Below are 20998 nucleotides of genomic sequence, written 5' to 3' on the forward strand. Positions count from 1 at the left end.
AAAAAGAAGTAGAAAATTAAATTTTACATAAGGCGAATACACTTTCAATTCACACTAATGCCGTCTATACTTTAACTAGTCCTGCTGATTCTCCAGCATTACAGGAAAGAAAGTTTTGTACTCGGTCCTATTCATTCAAAAACCGTTTATTTGAAGGCTACTGTCAGAGGTTCGATACACCTGATGCCAAGGGTATCATGCATAATAAGTCACATCATATTTCCTTCTGCATTGGGAATGAACGTTTTCTCTGAAAACCCTAAGTATTTTATTTGCTCAACAATTATATACTGGATCCCATGGAGTTTCCTTCGAGTATTTGCACACTAAGAGCAAAGAAAATGAAGTTAAAGCTTTAACATCCAAATAATGGTGTGCTTCTTAATGCCTCCAACTATGTGATGGATTATCAGATCCTTTCTGCACAAGTAGTACCTGAAACTTACATGTCCTTGAAGGACATTTCCAAGTGTGACTTAGGCCCTAAGAGTTCCTGAAAATGCAGCTGTCAATCACCGTAGCCCCGCCCCACCCCTGGGTTTGCTAGAGCTTGTGCTATTGGCTAGTGAGCTGGCCCCAGGCAGAACCAGGATCCAGCAGTCAGCTTCTGCTAGAGGACTGTGGCCTCCTGCAGTGAGGGGGTCTACGTGCAGGAGCTGCTACCCTCTTAGGGAAAACAACTGTCATCTCCAAACTCCGTATTTCTGATGCTGGAGAGCTAAGCATCAGTTATTAAAAGGTAAAATCTGACTTTTTGAAAATAACAGTTAAAAACCTGCTTTCAGGGGCGCCTGGGTGGCACAGCGGTTAAGCATCTGCCTTCGGCTCAGGGCGTGATCCCGGAGTTCTGGGATCGAGCCCCACATCAGGCTCCTCCGCTATGAGCCTGCTTCTTCCTCTCCCACTCCCCCTGCTTGTGTTCCCTCTCTCGCTGGCTGTCTCTATTTGTCGAATAAATAAATAAAATCTTTAAAAAAAAAAAACCTGCTTTCATTTCTGTGTGTGTGTTTGGTCCCCAGGCCCCCTGAAATGACTGACAGGGTGAATGGTACACAGCAGAGTAAAAAACAAGAGCTCATGAGCTGCAAGTGGGTAAGAGAGTCCAGAACACATTCCAACGTAAGCAACGCTGCTGAATGTGCTCTAAACCAGCCTCGCTCTATGCAAATTATCTTAATATCAATTTAGTATTAATAGGCATCCCTACGCCTCTAGCTTGCCAGGACCTTGCCGAAGATGTCCGATGAGGGGACCCATGTTATAAGTAAAAGCTCTGATGTAAATGCGTCTACATTTATGCTTATTCAGAACAATATGCAGTCGATGGGCATAATTTATTCATCTCTTATCCTCTGTGGGACGGAGGACAAATAGGATCCCTGTAACTACATCTGAAGTATTACTATTAGAACTTTAAAATGTAAGAGCAGAAAAGTATAAAACATAAAACCATAATAGCAATGACTAAGATAAACTAAAGGGCTTCATACACAGATAAAAATTGGCACTGTGTTTCTGTTGTTTGGGGTTGGTTTTTTTTTTTTTTTTTCTTTTTAGCTCTGTGTTCTTTAAATATGTGTTTGTGTTATATATTGGCTTATTAACATGTCACTAGTATGGCTGCTATTTAAAGCTATCTAATTTACTAACCACATAATATCTAAATATTCTGTTTTGTTTTTGTAGGGTTTTTTTTTCCGGTACAGAAATGCTATGTTAACAAATGGGGGACATTCCTCATCATTCCAGGCCCTTATTATGCAAACATTGTTTTTTTTTAATAAGTCAGACTACACAACTTCTCCACAGCCCTTGACTGCTATGACATAACATACCATTTTAGAAGTAAAACAATGAAATCTTAACAGGAATTTATTCCTGAGGGTAATACTTAGCTAAGCTGCCAAAATTTAAAACAACAGACAACGAGGATAAGAAATTTGCATCAGAGAACTTCTCTCATTGTGTTCAGATGTTTAAGCAGAGAAGCTTTTCAATTTACCCTGAAATACTAAAACTTGAGAAATGAGTTGTTCCGGGGAGAAAAATAGAAAAATATCTCCACGCTTAAGCTTTCAAATCATCTGAGAAAAATGCAAACATGAATGGCTCAAGATCAACCAGAGCTGCAACCAGTGCAGAATTACGGAGCCTGGTCTTCTGGTCAACCCGTGGGTCCCCCAGCAGGGGAGATACTCACAGTCCTGCCGTCTGTAATAGTGAATCACATAGCAGGTTCACAGGATGACTGTAATTATTAATGAGAAGTCTGGCTTCAGTGCAAAATAAACATGTCTGACAAAGCCAGTTGAACATTGTCAAAACAGCCATGTGGCACTGGATGGCTTACTTCTGATGGGGTCTTAAGCAAAAGCCTCTGGGGCTCGGGGGCACATCTAAGGTCAATGCAGTACTGACCAACCATTGTGCCACGAGCACAAATGGGCTCCCACCATAAGGAAGCATCTGTCTGGTTCTAGGGGGTTAAATGATGCCTGTCCAGGTATGAAACCCAAAGCAAATCATGACTGAAAGGTGACTGCTGAAGAAAATTCAGCATCTTTTCCCTTTTAAGTGGCTTAAATTACTATAATTTCATGCATATGCCCTCTGCTCAGATGTTTACCCAACGCAGGTAAGAAAATAAGCCACTGGGCTTCTGGCTTTGCAGTGAAAAGGAATTAGAGCCTAATTAAATTATTTTAGGTATGCTACCTGGTTTAAATTGATTCTGCACATTATCTTGCTGTTTGCATTGACTTTTATATGATCTGCTCTCATGAAAGAGCTTGGAACAGAAGTTTCAGGTAACTATTCCATTCACCCTCTTCCAAGGGGAAGTAGATGGCATTGGATAAGGGATTGATGTGATAAAATGGAAGGATGATAAAAGGAGTACAGTAAATGCAGATTTGGCAAGAAACGCTGAATTATTCAAACCCAGTTTCATTAGTTATCTGTTAATATTTGCAAGGAGAGGATATATTCGGGTTTTGCCGCTATTTATACCGTTGTGCCAACTAAAATGCTTGTTTCACTATGTTTAACTAAGTGGTTAATGTCCTGTCTCCCCAGTGTTATAATTAGTATCTTGTACTGAAAACTAATAGCTGCAGTTATTTGAAATTTTGGAAAATGTCTTGTGTCCTTGTTGACAGATGGCTTCAATGAAGGCTCAGCTCTGTCAGCCCATCCAAACTGTGAAATTCCTAATGTTCAGGAAGAGGTCCAGTTGTCAGGTCCCCACAATGTTCCTGGTTCAGAGTTTCGGAAAATATATAGGACAGGCTTAGCAAAGTAACTTCATGGACTGACACAAACACTCTGCTTCCTTCTTTACATGCCACCTTTTTATTTTTTTAAGATTTTATTTATTTATTTGAGTCCACCTTTTTAATCTACATCCAGAATTTTGATTTAACAGGCCTTATAGTTTATATCTTTTTAAATGATATTCCTTTGAATTTTTAAATTATATTAAGCTTTTACTAAGTGAATACAGTAAGTTTCTCTATATACTGTTTCTTGGCTTTTAGGATAAAAAATTATACTTCATGAACGTTATATGAGAAATAGGATAGGTAGGTAAAAATGAAACAAAAAAAAAATTCTAGTTTATGTGTCAAAAGAATGACATTCTACTCTTCCCCTTCTTCTTCTGCATATTTTCTTCAAAAACATGACCATGTACTTTACTCTCCTCTTCGAGTTTGTCTCCTTTTAAAACCTTTCCATTTTTCTAATTTGGTTAAGAAATGAAAAGGAGTTAAATTATTTTCACTTCTCCCAGAGTAGGTAATTCGATAGTAGCTTTTTGGTGCCTCTTCTAATTTCCCAGAGTAGAAATCTCCTCCTGTACTCATGCAAGACAGCTTAAAAACAAAACAGTCAATATAATCCACAGAGTGAAAACTCTTTCCTTTTTTTTTTTTTTTTTTTAAGTAGGCTCCGCACCCAGCATGGAGCCCAAGGTGGGGCTTGAGCTCACAACTCTGAGATCAAGACCTGAGCTGAGATTAAGAGTCGGATCCCAAGCGAACAAGTCACCCAGGCACCCCACCCCTCCCCCTACTCTCCGAGTGAAAACTCGAGAGGAAAGCTGTTGAAAAAAATATATGTTTTAACAGGAGAAATTCCTAACAATGGCTAAATAAAACTTAACATGTTACAATATGACCCAAGATATCAAATGTCGTTCATTAAGCTGTCAAATCTAAATGTGTGATTTATTTATTTAAATTTGCAAGTTCCAAAATTTGACTTACTGACTTGAAAATGTGAAAAGTGTCATGAATTCAAAAATAAACAAATACCTGTAACCAAACTTAAAATGCACAAATTATTACCTACATAAGAGATGGTCCAATGGCTTACCTTCATCATGAATTTCTGTAGGGGCATAAGGAAAAGAGAGAAAATATTAAATACACATTATTTCAAAGGCTTGTATTTTAAAATACATCTTATTTATAAAGATTCCACTGTTTCAGATGGAGTTATGTGAACAATAAGCATAAAAACCACACGCACTGTGGTGTCACAAGGAAATTTAACATCAACTACATGCTAAAGAAAAGCTGTGGCAAGCAAACTCTTTAAAAATGACTTCACATGAGTTTTTCCTGTTCGTGTGAAAACATGCTTCTCTACTTTAATGTGTGATTTCATTTACAACATAGCCAAGCACCAAAAATCCAAAGGTAAAATCTCAAAAATTATACTCTGAAAATGCTTTAAAATTTTTTTGATTTCATCTTTTGCATAAAAATGCCATGATAGAAACAGCAACCCAACGAAGTTTCGTAAAAAGAGTGGATTAGAAGCAGGTAAGGTGGATTGTAAACTAAAATGCTGTGATAAGCTGCTCATAGTTCATGCAAAAGAACACTAAGCAAGTCCTACGCACTGCATATTGTGAGATGTGGATTTCAAAGAAAAATCACAAAAATTTCTTTTTCCCTTAAAATGACACAGCCTCATCTCATGATTTACATAAATGATAATAGCTCTTTTTTGCTTCGAAAACATAATATGTACATGGCATTTCTTCATTTTCCTTTAGACCCATAGAGTTTGACGCCCTCTTCTTAGGAGAAGCACACAGATGAAAAAGAGCTAAGAAGGAAAACGATATTATATTTCCAAACATAGGGTTAAATTTAGTTGTCACAGTGTGTAAGCCCTACAGAGAAAGATACACATATTTACATTCATTTTAAAGAAAATAGCAAAGGGAAGTTTTCTAACACAGATATTTGTAAATACCACAGTAATATTCCTGAAACATACATGCATAGTAATTTATATATAATCAAATTGCAACTCTACTGTGACTGGGTTTTTTTTTTCACTTTTAATATTATAATTTGGTTAAAGTTTTATTTATTTAAGTAATCTCTACACCCAACATGGGGCTCAAACTCACAACCCCAAGATCAAGAGTTGCACGCTCTTCTGACTGAGCCAGCCAGGCACCCTTGTGCTATTATAATTTTAAGGAAAAAGTGTAAAGAGCCATTTCATTCTTAGCTTTAAAAATATAGGCTGTTTGGTTACATTTTTGTAGGTGATATCAATGGTAAATGACATGAGAAAATTTGTTTTCCATGAGGAAACTGGCCAATCACATCCTAAATGTGATCTCTGGTGATATATAGCTATCACTACATGAGGAATTAGGAAAAAGTCATTTACAAGCTTTAATTCAAAGTAAAACAAAAATCCAAACTTTTGCTACAGATCATGGTTTATGACAGATACTTAATTCATGAGTTTTTTTTAATTGATCTAGGTTTTGGAGACTTTTCCTTGAGAAATGTTCTCAGCCAATTTTTTCAGTTATCTCAGGTTAAACTACTTCAGGACTGTAGTAAATAGAAAAAAAGAATGGTCAGGGGAGTCCGAGGTCTGCTATTCACAGATTCTAAGTTGTGTCTAACTGCAAGAAGGGCAAGTCACAGGAGAGAATAATCCAGATATAGGGTAAAAGAGAACAAAAACTGAAAATCAGCAAAGGCCGAAATATCCATCTGTAGACTGAGAAAGAACAGCAGGTGTAATAGACTCACATTATCAAAAGATAATCAGAAACATGAAAGGCTTAGTGGCATTACTGACATTAGCTTTTTGTACAAATCATCTGTTGGTCCATTTGGCTGAAGGGCTAGTGATAACAAAGTGGTAACATTGTGAGAAATTCAAAACGGATCATTCAAGGGCAAAAAAGGAAGTAAGATACATTAAAACAAAAAGGATAAATATGTTATTTTAATCTCAATGTAAACACTGCATAGGTATGATAAAAAGCAACAGAAAAGTAACAAAAATCATTTAAACATTGCTGACATGATAAAAAAAGAAGAAAGAAAGAAAGAAAGAAAGAAAGAAAGAAAGAAAGAAAGAAGAAAGAAAGAAAGAAAGAAAGAAAGAAAGAAAGAAAGAAAGAAAGAAAGAAACCCATGCATAAAGATAAATATTGAAGAGGACAGGCTTGATGTAGGTTAGAAGAATATCACCTTATGCTTACAAGTTTACACTTATTTATCTCCCTCATGGAAAGATAATTAGATAAAAGCTAAAATTCTATTAGACAAGATACAGAAATGCAGGAATACAAACACAATTAGAGCCCAGGCACCAACATGGACTGACACTGCTTTCTGTCTTACAAGAGACTGGTAGAGGATGAAACCCAAAGGGGGAGATTTTAGTTCTTTAGGGTGAAATTGCAAGTAACCGTACCCCTCAATGTCCCCGGTTTAGTGTAATTACTTCAGAATTGGCAGTCAGATGAAGCTTCGAATGTGACCGAGAGTGGAGGCGTACCACGCATCACGCAAAATAAACGTGAACCAGCAAGAGAAATAGCACTTCTTTCACTTTAACTCCAACAAAGATGGCCCCGGGGGTCTAATGGATGGCAAACTCAAGCAGAATAAGAAGAGTCTTCCGTCTAGAAGAGTATGTCATTTGATCTAGCACATCAGAAAGACCTCAGAGATTTTCTTAGCATATGCAAATGATCATGAGTAGAAAAACAAATCAAATAGCAATACTCCACTCTGAAAATTGTAATCAAACACCGGACATCAAGAGAATGCATAATTACATTCAATCTGCTGGTGGTATAAAGAAACAGTGATTCAGGTGATATAAAAAGCTCCTCCACCATAATTATGCCTTTCAGTTCAACCTGGAGTTTTTTAAACTGTTATTTCAATTTTGTGAAATGACAGTTGATTAAAAAAAATTAATACTTCTGTCTATGGACCTGTTTTAGAAGTTTTAAAAGAACTTTTCTGAAATGCCTTTTTAAAAATTATATAGATATAGAATTAGCACAAAATGAAAACTGGGGGGCTTATCACTAAGGAGAATTATCCAATATGACAATCTAAGAGACTAGTGCAAAATTTTGACTCAGGAGTCCTTTTAAGATGAAGTTTCCATTAGAGGAATGAAATGTCCTACTCTGCACACAAGCTATCCATCGAATGTCACCTCACGGGTCACCTTCTCTCCACGTCTCAAGATGCTAAGATTTCTCCATAATCTTTCAACTGGTAACCTCTACTTTGTGAGTGAGGATCCATCTGGTAAACTTCATTAAGTCGAGAAAAGAAAAAGTTATTTAACCACCAAAGATTTGGGGTTATTGATGGCTATTTTTTTTTAACTGGAGTCTACCTGACATGCAATGTTGTATTAGTTTCAGGTGTACCACATATTCATTCAACAGTCCATACATTACTCGACACTCCCCGTAATAAGTGTAGTCACTCTACATTACTACAACTTTACTGCCTATATTCCCTGTGCTGTGCTTTTCATCCCTGGGACTTATTTTATAACTGAAAGTCTATACGCCTTAATCCCCTTCACCTATTTCACCCATCTCCCCCCTCACCTCCTCTCTGGCCACTACTAGTTTGTTCTCTGCATTTATGAGTCTATTTCTGGTTTTTGTTATTGTTGTTTGTTCATTTGTTTTGTTTTTTAGATTCCACATATAAGTGAAATGATACAGTATGTATCCAAGACTTACTTATCATAATACCCTGTAGGCCCATCCACATTGGTGGCTGTTTTAAGTTAATGTTCCCAACATATTTCAGGGAACAAAAGAAGTTTAACTCCAAGTTCCAAGTGTGTATCAATATAGACTATCTACTAGGATATATGGATATACATTTGTAAAAACAAAACCCTCAACTATTTCCCTTATGATGACTACATTGTATGTAAATGCTTAACTTTCTAGGGATCCCCCTAGAAAATAAGGGTCTGTGAAATGCCTTCTCGTTATCCAAGACTGAACTGATGGACAGACATGTTGACTGTAAGCCCAGAAAACATCTAAAAGGGGCTCAGCTTCCAGCCCATGAAAGAGCAATGGTACCTGTAATGATAAAGCCCAGGGCTATGCGAGGCTACGTGTCATATTAATGACGATCCCTGGCATCTAGTGATATGGGCATGCTGGTATCTTTTAAAAAATTCATTATATTTTGGGGGGCAGATCGATAGTAATGTTGTCATTTTCATCCTACTGACACGTCTGTCCAGGCAGGGTTTAAATGGACTGCCTTTTCTTTTGAGTGTAATGGGTTTGACATATATGTGTGTGGAATTATCTAGGTCTTCTTGAGAAGGGTACAGGGAAATAAATGATTCTGATAAGCTACTCTAAATCCTCCCATTTTCTCTCTCACACACGTATTTGTAAATCACTCAGCTGCATGAACATCCAAAATGCAAAGTAGAAGAATTATCTAGGGTTTTCCTCTTTGCGTAGCTTGTCTCGTGAAAAATATTTCTTAAATCAAAAACAAAAAAATTGACCCCTACACAGAAGATATGGATCATAAGGACCTGAAGATACATAAAGCCTCACCTGTGCTCAGACCACCCCCTACGTACAGAACACTGTGTACACCAAGACACAGATGATTCTATTCTTTTTCAGATCATTCCAAACAGGAATGAACATTGATAACAAGAGAGCATTTCACAGACCCTCCCATAATAGCACTTGCACATGAAAACACATTATTTTTTGAAAACTGCTACTGAGTTAGGAACATTTGAAAGAATTTTTTATTTTAACAATTACAACGGCATCAATGTATTCTTGAAAAGAGCAAGTAAATATATGAGACCTTATTCGGTCTATAGACAATGCTTCACACATAAAAATATCACACTACTTTCCATCCCTTCTCCCCAACTCCACCTGTGACCAGCAATCCCAGGCCCCGTGTTAGAGACCAATGCTATGGGTTAGACATGCCAGAAGGCTGGGGTGGAGTAGCAGAAAATAACAGGCAATCAATCACCTGTTAATCCAGAACTCACCAACGTCATTCTCCCTTGGTGCATGAAGAGCAGCATTTGATTACTCAATAGGTTCATTATTAAATGCAAAATACTCAAAGATGCTCAGAGAGACACTGGGAAACAAGTGCAGAGAGGAAAGGAGGGAGGAAGAGATTGATTAAGACTGATTGATTGACCTTGGATGAAGCTATCCAGAATCATGCTATCAGAAAATGTATAAAGAAGCCATCTTAATTTCCATATATATTTAAGTTTTAGAATGCTCCTAAAGGTCCTCAGCTGGGGTTGTTAATGGACTACATAGTTAAGTATAACAGTGTTAAAGTAGGACACCTGTCTCAGAATGAAGTGATGGCAATTACAGCCACAGGCTAAACCACACTGTTATACCACCTAAGCACAGACACCAAAGGGATGGCTGAAAACCCACTTGCAGCCCTTGGTGGACCCCCAGTTCTGGTCTTCCATAAGTAGATGGGGAGCAAAGAGATGGTTTCTGGGAGGGAAGTTTTGGTAGGCTCAGAGTCCTGCTCTCCCCCATGCCCAAGCCTGCCCTCACCTCAAGCCTAGCGAGAGTGGCAGGGACACCTGTGTCCTCAGGAAAGAGGACACTAGAGACGAGCATCTGTGCCTGAAGATCAAGATGAAGAGACAGGCTAGGTAGGCTGTGTCAGCAGAGCGCAGGGCTGCCGCCAGAGGTGGGCTTGCTCCAACAAGCAGACCAGCTGTCCTAGAAAGAGCCAGCCTGCGGATGTCCGTGATGCCCCCAAGAGACCTTAGGACAAGGCAGTCATCACCACCGACCAGCTGGGGGACAACCGGCTGCAGCAGCAAGAGAACCACAGGTCAGATTTCTGGTGATGGGCACTCCCCAGAACACCCTCCCTAATGCCCCCAAAGAGGGTCAGCTCTAACACCCGACATGATGAAGGGCACTGCCATCAAGAATGACTTCCTGCCAACTCTCCTCTTCGCCCATGTTCCTGCTGCACCCGGAGAGGGACAGGAGCTCTGGACAAGGGGCAGAGGTGTGAGGAAGCCAGCGGCGTAAAGTGAAGGCAGCTTCCCACAGCCCCTTCTCCTCCAGCCCTCCCGCCTGGGGCAGCCTGAGCCCCAAGACAAGTAATGTGCATGAACTTCAGACTTCACCTCATACACAGGATTGGGCGATTTTATTACCAAAATGCGACTTTCTTGACTTGAAATGACTCAGGGGTGTCTCATGGTCTGAATGTAGGAAAGGTCATGGGACCCATCCTAATTTAACCAGTGGGACATTGGTGAATAAGCCCCACAGAGCAGGTAGATAGGCAGGGGGTTAATTTGTTTTCTGTTATCCTTCAAGGTACCTGTCACAGAATTTCAAACTTCTAATGACAAATGCATGAGATTTGAACTACATAGGTCTTCAAAGAAAGAAAGAGCTCAAATCTAAAATTTACTGAGTCATTGACTCAGAGTGATTATCAGTTTTCTCAAACAAATTCAGCAGGGTATTTTAATTATATGATACCTAAATGACAGTATATTCCAGCCTCAATGTTTTATTATTAATATATGGTAATATTTTAGAACAAGAAAGGACCAGTCCAGATTCTAGCCCTACAGCCAAGATTACAGTCCACAGAGAGCCTACATAGGGCTGATAGGGTGAGGAACTGCATGATTTTCCAGCTCAATATTACTTCCATTACTTTCTGAGAATCAGAAAGAGATTCTGCAAAGATTTACAAATAAACTTAATTTTGAGATGCGAAATTGTAAAAAAAAATAAAAGAGAAAAGCCACATAGGGAGGCAGCTCAAAAGTAACCAGTTACACAGAGGAAGAAAGGGGGATACTTACAGACAATGGCAAAGGGGGTTTCTATTTGTGTGGGCATCCTATTCCCAGGAGATTTAAAAGTGGTTTGAACGGTTGGTTCAAGAAAAAGAGATCTAGATACAGCACAGAAATAGTGTAAGGGAAGCGAAGGGGTACAAAGATGAGAAAACACAAAGAGACTTGTTTCAGGATGGCTGATATTGCCGGGGGACCCAAAAAGGTGACAAACATGTTCTGAGAAACAGGCTTTCGTTACCAAGAAAAGAACAATGTAAAGCGTGGATCAGAACTTTAACTACAGGCACAGAAGATACGAAATTTCAAAACAAAAACAAATTGAACAAAATTAGGAATAGTTGAGCTATGAATAGATAATGAATTTAAATTGTTGCCAGAAATATAATATAGAAGCAATGGCTCTCAAAGTCAATACACAGGTGTCATCATCATGGAAATGGCCACTTATTAAAAAAAAAAAAAAAGAAAGGTTTCCATGAATATAAAGGGATAGAGTAAGTGCAAAAGAACCATGATTCACAAAAAGAGGTGAACGTGTACTCGTTTGAGAAACACCACTGAAAGTCTCCTGAAAAAGTAGCCAAATGTTCACAATATGGGGACTATCAAAAGAATCAGATCCCAGAATCAGGAAAAATAATAAAGATAAAATGAAACCCATTCGTTAAGTCAACATTAAAAAGTCATCCTCTTAAGTCACAAAGCAAATAAACACAAAACAATACAACAATGAAAATAATGCAATATGCCTCACTGTTTTGCATGCTCTGGAAAAAAGCGGATCGGGAACATCAGTGTTGGTGAGACTCTAATTCCCATTCAGAACTATTCGGGATATTCAGGGTCTTCAGGACTGGAAGGATCCTTCTCCCTCCCTCTCTTTTTAAGAGAAGAGGAAAGTGACACCAATGTGGTAATGTGACCACTTCACACAACTGGTCACAATGTTGGTCCAGACTTAGCCTCCAGAATCCTGCGACGGCACCTTTCCTCTCCTGTCATTCACCCTTGCTTTTTAAGATTACATTCATACAGATAACAAACCGTTCTATAGTACCTGGAAAAACAGAGGAGCCAAGAAGTAGGACTTGAAATAGTCAAGTGTTTTGGATGAGAGATATACAATATTAATAATGAAAGCCTTCCTTTGATCAGAAGCATATCATAATCACAAAGCCACTGATAGAGCCGCTTATGCTTCTAAAGTATGGAGAGGATCTCAGTCTACCTCATTTCAGATGAAGAAAAACCAAACATTCACAAGGTTCTAACTAGAGATCAGTAAAGTATTGGTTCATTGCAAGACAGCAGTTAGTTTGAAGACTCAGAGTCCAAGCCACGCTGGGAGCAAAGCAGAGAGATTAGAAGCAACAGCAAACATGCACTCGCTTAGATCACAATTTCTTTGTAGATACATGGAAACACATACCCATTTTTCCACATCAACTTGCTGTGGAAAGAAAAAGCCAAAATAAATAATAAGCAAACAAATAAATACCATGTAACATTTCAATTAATGTCACTTAAGTAAACTGAAATGTGGTCCCTGCACCAAAATCTACTTCCAATTCTCATGGATAATAAAAGTATCCAAAATTTTCATTAATAACATTGAAACTCCTCAAACAAACAAAAAGAAAACTCAATTAATTTAGTAATGGGAACTTCTAAAGTTCTTAGGCTAGAAAAGCACCAGGTACATGAAATAATAATAATCCAACATATTCAAAAGCAAACATGAACCTTCGCCTAATTCTCGAACCTAACAGGCCTCCCGATTTAGGGATGCCTATTCTCCTCTAAGCATCTATTTAATGAAAAAGTTCACTTTAGAAATACAGCATCTAACTATAAAAATCTTTCATGTAATATAAAATTTCTCTTACTCCAATCTTCCTAATATTGTATAAAATGTCACAATATAACAAAAGGCATGCCTTGCCAAATAATCCTGAAATTATATCAGCATCCTCATAATCATTATGTGATTCTTTAAAAAACTGAATGAATATAATTATACTCCAAAGTGTAAAATAGAATAAAAAAACCATACATCAACAAAGACTGTCTTCTACAATGCCCTCGGATTCCTAGCAAATCAATCAGAACAAAAATAAAATAAAATAAAATAAAATAAAATAAAATAAAATAAAATAAAATAAAATAAAATAAAATAAAATAAAATAATAAAATAAAATAAAATTCAACACTGAGGGGCATACTCTGTCTCAGAGCTAAGTTTCCATGCCCCACCACCCTTCTCTAACACATATGATTGGTGTCCTGTGACACTTGGAGGATTGCTTCAGATTTTTCATACATTTATTTGTAACCATTTCCCTTAGAAAAACCATTAATCAAGGAAGAATCTAATGCTATTGAGGCTGAACTGTTGGGCCATAGCTAAGAATCTGCCTCCCTTGGGAAGCAAGCTCCTAGGAGCAAATGTGCATAAAATATACAGAGTGGTTATTTGTAAGATATTATAAAGTGATATAAAAATATCAACCTAAATATGCAGGTGGAATTGTTTTGAAGCCCTGGTGAAATTCAATCCACTTAAATTTCTTGTAATAGAGCACTTTGATTTATTTAACAATTTGGTTCATCCTCTGAAAAACCTGGTCTAAGCCTCCTCCCAATCTTTGCATTTTAAACACACATTAAGAAAGACAAATTTACTGAACGGGAAAGGCCTGGTTTTCACTAGACGTTTTTAAGGGATTTGGCTGTGATATAAAGTTCAAGTCCTCATTTTAAACGTTAACCTATTAGAGTGATGAATTTATTTCTCTGGATTCTGGGGCAAAGGGAAGCAATTTAGTCAGTTATAAAATAATTGCCATTTACTTTTCTACCTCCAAAAGGACAAATTCTTATGTTTATTGTCTTTCAAAAACAACAATTCAAGGAAATGTGAAATGATTTCCTTTAAATATTTGTCAGGAAAAGAATATGCCATTTCAGTGACTTCAATCATTAGCAAAGACATTTTATTAGCCCATCATTATTTTCACTCCTAAATGTTAAATGTTCTCTTTCTCACACCCACGCACACACACACGCACACGCGCGCGCTCACACACACACTGGCATCAGTGAAAAAATAAGGGGTTGCAGGATTTTTCTAGAAGAAAGAGAACTTATAATCAAGAGTCATAACTACGATTAGTAGAAGTTCTTTAATGATGTATATTTACAAAGAGAAACCGTTCTTAAGTAGCAAGAATTAGTAGTAGCAGTATAACAAACTCAATATCCCAGTACCCAAAAAAAGGTTTAGCAACAGCACGTGCCGTGGATGAATTATCAGATCAACACACACAACAGGACAAACGGCCCACAGATTTACAAGCCGAAAGTGCAATAAAGTTGTAATTATGCATAAGCGATGCAGAAAGATTTCATGACACATTTCTTATTAATGTTAACAAGAATCATTTCATTAAATGCCTGCAAATGGTAAAGAGGAGAATGATTTCTGTGGAGTTAATTGAGGAAGGGAAATTTAAAGTTCACAATAACCTTGATTAATTTTATAGTTTAAATAATTACCAAATCCATAAAGCATATAAGACAAATGAACATTCTTTCTGATCATTTATTATTCAAACATTTGAGATTTTTAAAAAACACAGAGATTTCATTAATTTAGAGAAAATAAATATTTCAATATCTCCAGGAAATTATATCAAATATTCTATCATAATAAAACTAAAGAAAGGGCAACCTCATTTTTCAAATAGAACAAAACTTCCATTAAGAAAAACAAAAATTAAATTCCAACCTGATTTAGCAGAGAGGACAGGAGTTAAAAATATAATACAAAAGTGGGGCGCCTGGGTGGCACAGCGGTTAAGCGCCTGCCTTCGGCTCAGGGCGTGATCCCGGCGTTATGGGATCGAGCCCCACATCAGGCTCTTCAGTTATGAGCCTGTTTCTTCCTCTCCCGCTCCCCCTGCTTGTGTTCCCTCTCTCGCTGGCTGTCTCTATCTCTGTCAAATAAATAAATAAAATCTTTAAAAAATATATATATAATACAAAAGTAATTAATTCTAAATTATATCATTATATGAAAGATGGAATATTCATATGGCATCTCTATTTTTATATTCATATTTTAATTAATACATTTAGGACATATTAACATGAACTAGTCCGTAACCTTAAAAAAAATTGGCAGATTCTTCCAAATTGCCTAACTCATTTTACTGTGTAAGGTGAAGTATTTTATTGTTATTAAATCTATAAGCCACCCATTAAGTAGTTACTACATGCCACACTTTGAACTAAATGCCTTACATGTAATCTTACTGTCTGCATTTACAATAACAAGAAACAAAGGACATATAAACGAGTTACAAACACAATGAAAAAAAATGTTACTTAGCTACTAAATAATGGAACTTGACCTGAAATTGGGTCTCTGACTTCAAAGCCCCATACTCCCATGCCACTACCAGGTACACCATATGCAAGTTACATCATCTTTTTTCCCTCTTTTTTTTTTTTTTAAGATTTTTGTTTATTTGAGAGAGAGAGACAGAGACAGAAAGACAGTGCACACGAGCAGGGGGGAGGGGCACAGGGAAAAGGAGAAGCAGTCTCTTCACCAAGCAGGGAGCCTGATGCCACACTCGATCCCAGGACACTGGGATCATGACCTGAGCTGAAGGCAGATGCCCAACCCACTGAGCCACAAGTCTCTTTCGTTTCAAAACTTTATTCCTCATTTAATTTGAAATTGCTCTACAGCCAATTTCTTCTGGTAAGTGCCACCCAATACAATGTGTTCACATCAAGACAAGAAAAAGTAAAATGTACCTAGAGATTTTTTTAAGTAGGCTCCGTGCCCCATCTGGACCTCGAACTCACGACCCTGGATCAAGAGCCAGCTGCTCTAGGGACTGAGCCAGCAAGGTGCCCCAAATTCTTGTAACATCAAAGATGTTATTTAGTTTCAGTTGTTCAAGGCAGGTTTGGTTTTCTGCATAGATATATTTCTAAATAATTACACTGCAACAATAAAGCATTCCTCATGAATATACAGTTTTTAATATCAAGGCATAACACAAAAAAGTAATTAAAATATTTAATGCAAGCCTACAATCTACTACCGTGCTGTTAAATTTTTTTTAAGTAATAAATTACAGAAAAGTGAAAAGAAAAAAAATGTTCTACCCTATGAATAATTCTCCACCACACAGGCTGTTTATTATTAAGACTGCAAGGGAGGGGGCGGGGACATGAAAATTTGCACACTGTGTTCCTGGATTCAAAATATGATGAAGTCATCTAGATTTTTTAAAGTAAATTATGATTTGGAGAGGCCATGTTTTTAGTGAATATAATGAGTTCGGAAAAATATCTAAGTCATGAGTATATAGTTTGCTGAAATTTTACTGAGTAAACAAACCCATGTACTCAGCACCCAGATCTAATTATAGGACACTACTATGACCTAGAGGTTAACTTCACATCCTCCCTAAAGGTAACCATTATTCTATCACTATTAATTAGTTTTGCCTTTTCTTATTTTGAAAATAAAGACTATGTTATGTTCTTTTTATCTGGCTCCTTTCGCTGACAGTAGGTTTATAAAATTCATCACATTGTCACATGTGGTAGTAATTAATTCATTTTCCCAGCTTTATAACATTCTATTGTATGAACATATCACAATTTACTTACCCTTTGCTGCAACTTGGAAATGGAACTACTGAAATTTTCCCCCCATTTTTCAAACCAGTCTGACCCAAACAGTAAAAATCCAAAATCAACTACTTGGTTTTGCATCACTCGGCATCAGGGAAATACAAACCAAAACCGTGATGAGATACCCCTCACACCAGCCACAATGGCTAAAATTGACAAGTCAGGAAATGACAGATGTTGCCGAGGACGTGGAAAAAGGGGAACCTTCTTACACTGTTGGTGGGAATGCAAGCTGGTGCAGCCACTCTGGAGAACAGTGTAGAGGTTCCTCAAGAAGTTAAAAATAGAGCTATCCTATGACCCAGCAATTACACTACTGGGTATTTACCCCAAAGATACAGATGTAGTAAAAGAAGGGGCACGTGCACCCCAATGTTCATAGCAGCATTGTCAACAACAGCCAAACTGTGGAAGGAGCTGAGATGCCCTTCAACAGACGAATGGATAAAGAAGATGTGGTATGTATGTATGTATGTATATATGTGTATATGTGTACACATACACACACACACACACACACACACACACACACACACATAATGGAATACTACTCAGCCATCAAAAAAATGAAATCTTGCCATTTGCAATGACGTGGATGGACCTAGAGGGTATTATGTTAAGTGAAATAAGTCCAACAGAGAAAGACAATTATCATGTGGTTTCACTCATATGTGGAATTTAAGAAGTAGTGTGGAGGACCACAGAGGAAGGGAGGGAAAACTGAATGGGAAGAAATCAGAGAGGGAGACAAACCATAAGAGACTCTTCACTCTAGGAAACAAACTGAGGGTTGCTGGAGGGGACGTGGGATGTGGGATGGGGTAACTGGGTGATGGACATCAAGGAGGGCACGTGATGTAATGAGCACTGGGTGTTATACACAACTGATGAATTACTGAACTCTACATCTGAAACTAATGATGTACTATATGTTGCCTAATTGGATTTAAATTTAAAAAGAACACTACTTTGCTTTGGCTTACACATTTCCTTTCTCCTGCCTCCCCAAAACAAAACATAGATCCCTTGGTGCCTAGTTATTTGTTGAATTAGTTACCCAACTGCCAATTAATAAGGAATTAAAATAAATCCACATTACACACTTTTATTAAAATACTGGCATGTAGATAGGTCAATTACATCTCAATAAGCAGTGAGTTTATCCCTTGGCAGCAGGAAGGGAAAAGAAACTAATACTTATTAAGAACCTACTGCCATGATACTGTGCTGGGTATTTTTATACTCACTTTCTCCCCTGTAACTATCAGTTTTAACAATTAGCAAGTATTTTTTTTATTTCTGTTTTCTTTTTAATTTTCATTTATATTTACGAATAACAGAATTGGAGATTCACTGGATCTCAAACTGGGGTATTTACCTAAATGCTCTCAGGAGGGAGCCAAGTACTATTAAAATGGACAATACAAAGTATTAAATTAGAAAGAGCAGATGTAGCGCTAATGCTGAGGAAATTATAATTTTTAAAAAAAGCATGTCTCCAATACTGAATGTGGTTTGTATTTCAAACCACATCAGACCCCAAAGTCCTTTCTGCCATCACTGGAAGGAAAAAAAAATAAAGCTCATAAACTTAATTAAGCAAATGAAATCACAAAAATGCAGTCCAGTAAAATTCACTGAATTACACTTTAGTCCAATTTCTTGGCTTTATTCTGATTTTTTTTTTTATTAATCAGGCAGAAGCCTTCACATGTTGGGGAGTTTGTGAAACAATGAAGCAGCTTTAACACAATACAGTAAACTTGGCAATCTCCCACACTACCACATTTACCTTAACTGCAGGAAAGAGTTTAGAAAATCCACTCAAAAGTGATTGTTTTCCTTCTAAAAGTTGAACAAAGTCATAGAGGACTAAGAGCTATCGCTTCCTAAATTATTCCAATTTTAGAAAAGGAACAGTTCCTGTGATCCTGCTTCAAACGCTTTCTGAATTTGTCCAAATCCTCAGGAACACCTACTTTCTCTTTAAGTACAGAATATGTCAAAATGGCTCAGTGCGTACACTTTAATGTCAACCAATCCAAACAGGTGCTAACAAATAATATAGTAGCTCTCTTCCAGATAGATTCTCACGAGAATTACCACATTCAATTAAGTAACACAAGTAAACTCATTTGGGAAAATAAATCATCAAAAAAAGTATGAACAATCTGTGAGGGGAAAAAGGTAATGAGGTGGAACTTACCCTATTAAAACATTTCCAAAATACAGCGATCAAATCAGGCTGTCTGGACATAATAATGGACAGACATGAATGACAGAATATTTAATTTAGAGTAACATATTTGGGAATGTATGAATTTAATGTATGACTAGAAAAGCATCACAATCAATAAGAAAGGGAATCATCAGTCATGAACAAGGATGGAACTTTTGCTTAGCTATTGGGGGGGGAAATTAACTGAAATACTAACCTTAAATGAACTCTAAATGAATCTATGAGTAATAATAAACTCCATATAATAATAAACTAATAAATTCCAGATTCATTTACTATAAAAAAGAAAGGGATGCAGGACGCCTGGGTAGCTCAGTTGGTTAAGCATCTGCCTTTAGCTCAGAGTCCTGGGATCCCAGAGTCCTGGGATGAAGTCCCACATTGGGCTCCATGCTCAGTGCAGAGCCTGCTTCTCCCCGTGCCCCTCCCCCGATCATGCTCGCTCGCTCTCTTTCTCTCTGTCAAATAAATAAAATCTTAAAAAAAAAAAAGGTGAGGGATGCAAAGGATACACTGATTCTAACAAAACAATTCCAATGAAAACCCCAGCAAGTTATGGATACTGACAAACTGATTCTAAGCTTATGTGGGAATGCAAAAACACCCAGAATAACCAACACAACCCTGAAGGAGAAAAATTAAGAACATCAAGACATACTCTAAACCTATGGTCATCAAGACAGTATGAGACTGGCAAAAGAACAAATAAATCACTAGAACAGAAGAGAAAGCCCAGAAACAGACCCACATAAATACAGTCACTTGATCTTTGGCCAAGGATCAAAGGTAATTCAATGAAAAAAGGGTGGTCTTTTTACCAAATAATGCCAGAACAACTGGACATTCTTGTGCAAAAACAAACAAAAAACCCCAACAGCACAGAATCTAGATACAGACCTTAAAACCCTTTGCAAAAATTAATTAAAAATGGATCACATACTGAAATGTAACACATAAAACAATAAAACCCCTAGAAGAGAATCACAGGCAAAAATCTTCATGACCTTGGGTTTTGCTTGACTTTTTAGATAACACCACAAAAGCATGATCCATGAGAAAAAAAAAAATTGAGAAATTGGGCTTTGTTAAAATTAAATCTTCTGCTCTGTTAAAGATACTGTTAGCCAAATGGAAAGGCAAACCATACATGGGAGAAAATCTTTGCAAAATACACATATGATAAAGGACTGGCATCCAGAATAGACAAAGAACTCTTCAAACACAACAATAGAAATATAAAGAGCCCAATTAAAAATTTGGCAAAAGATCTCATAGGCACCTCACCAAAGAAGACATCAGATGGCAAATAAGCACACGAAAACATGCTCAACATAGTATGCTATCAGGGAATTGCACATTAAAGTCACAATGAGATACCACTACACATCCACCGTAAGAACGGCTAAAATCCAAAGATTGACAGCATCAAATGCTGAGGACATGTGGAGCAACAGGAACGCTCATTCATTGTTAGTAGAAATGCAACACGGTGCAGCCACTTTGGAAGAAAGTCTCTTACAAAAATAAACCTACTGTTAACATTGTGATCCAGCAATCACATTCCTTAATATTCACCTGAAGGAATTTAAAGCTTATGTCTGCATGAAAACCTGCACGTGAGTTTACAGCAATTTTATTCATAATTGCCAAAACTCGGAAGCAACCAAGACGTTCTTCAACAGGTGAATGGGTAGACTGTGGGGCCTCCATACAATGGAATACTATTCAGCAATAAAAAGAAATAAGCTATCAAGCTAGGAGAAGACATGGAGGGATATCAAATGCACATTGCTGTGTGAAAGAAACCAGTATGAAAAGACTATGTACTGTATGATTCCAACTACATGAAATTAGGGAAAAGGCACA

At 37.3% G+C, this 20998-nt stretch overlaps 1 protein-coding gene across 2 annotated transcripts in view; it reads right to left on the reverse strand.

Annotated features, from left to right (window-relative positions):
- The window catches only part of RYR2 (ryanodine receptor 2), a 711493-nt gene that overhangs the window by 417466 nt on the left and 273029 nt on the right, over positions 1 to 20998 (reverse strand). For both annotated transcript variants that reach the window (XM_057308486.1, XM_057308485.1), the window contains exons 4-5: positions 12608 to 12628; positions 4375 to 4389 (exon numbers count right to left, since the gene is read on the reverse strand). In XM_057308486.1, the coding sequence (XP_057164469.1) occupies positions 4375 to 4389; positions 12608 to 12628 (36 nt within the window). The remainder of the gene's footprint in view (positions 1 to 4374; positions 4390 to 12607; positions 12629 to 20998) is intronic.

The sequence above is a fragment of the Ursus arctos genome, unplaced genomic scaffold (assembly GCF_023065955.2).
Source record: "Ursus arctos isolate Adak ecotype North America unplaced genomic scaffold, UrsArc2.0 scaffold_7, whole genome shotgun sequence".
Classification (NCBI taxonomy): Eukaryota; Metazoa; Chordata; class Mammalia; order Carnivora; family Ursidae; genus Ursus; species Ursus arctos.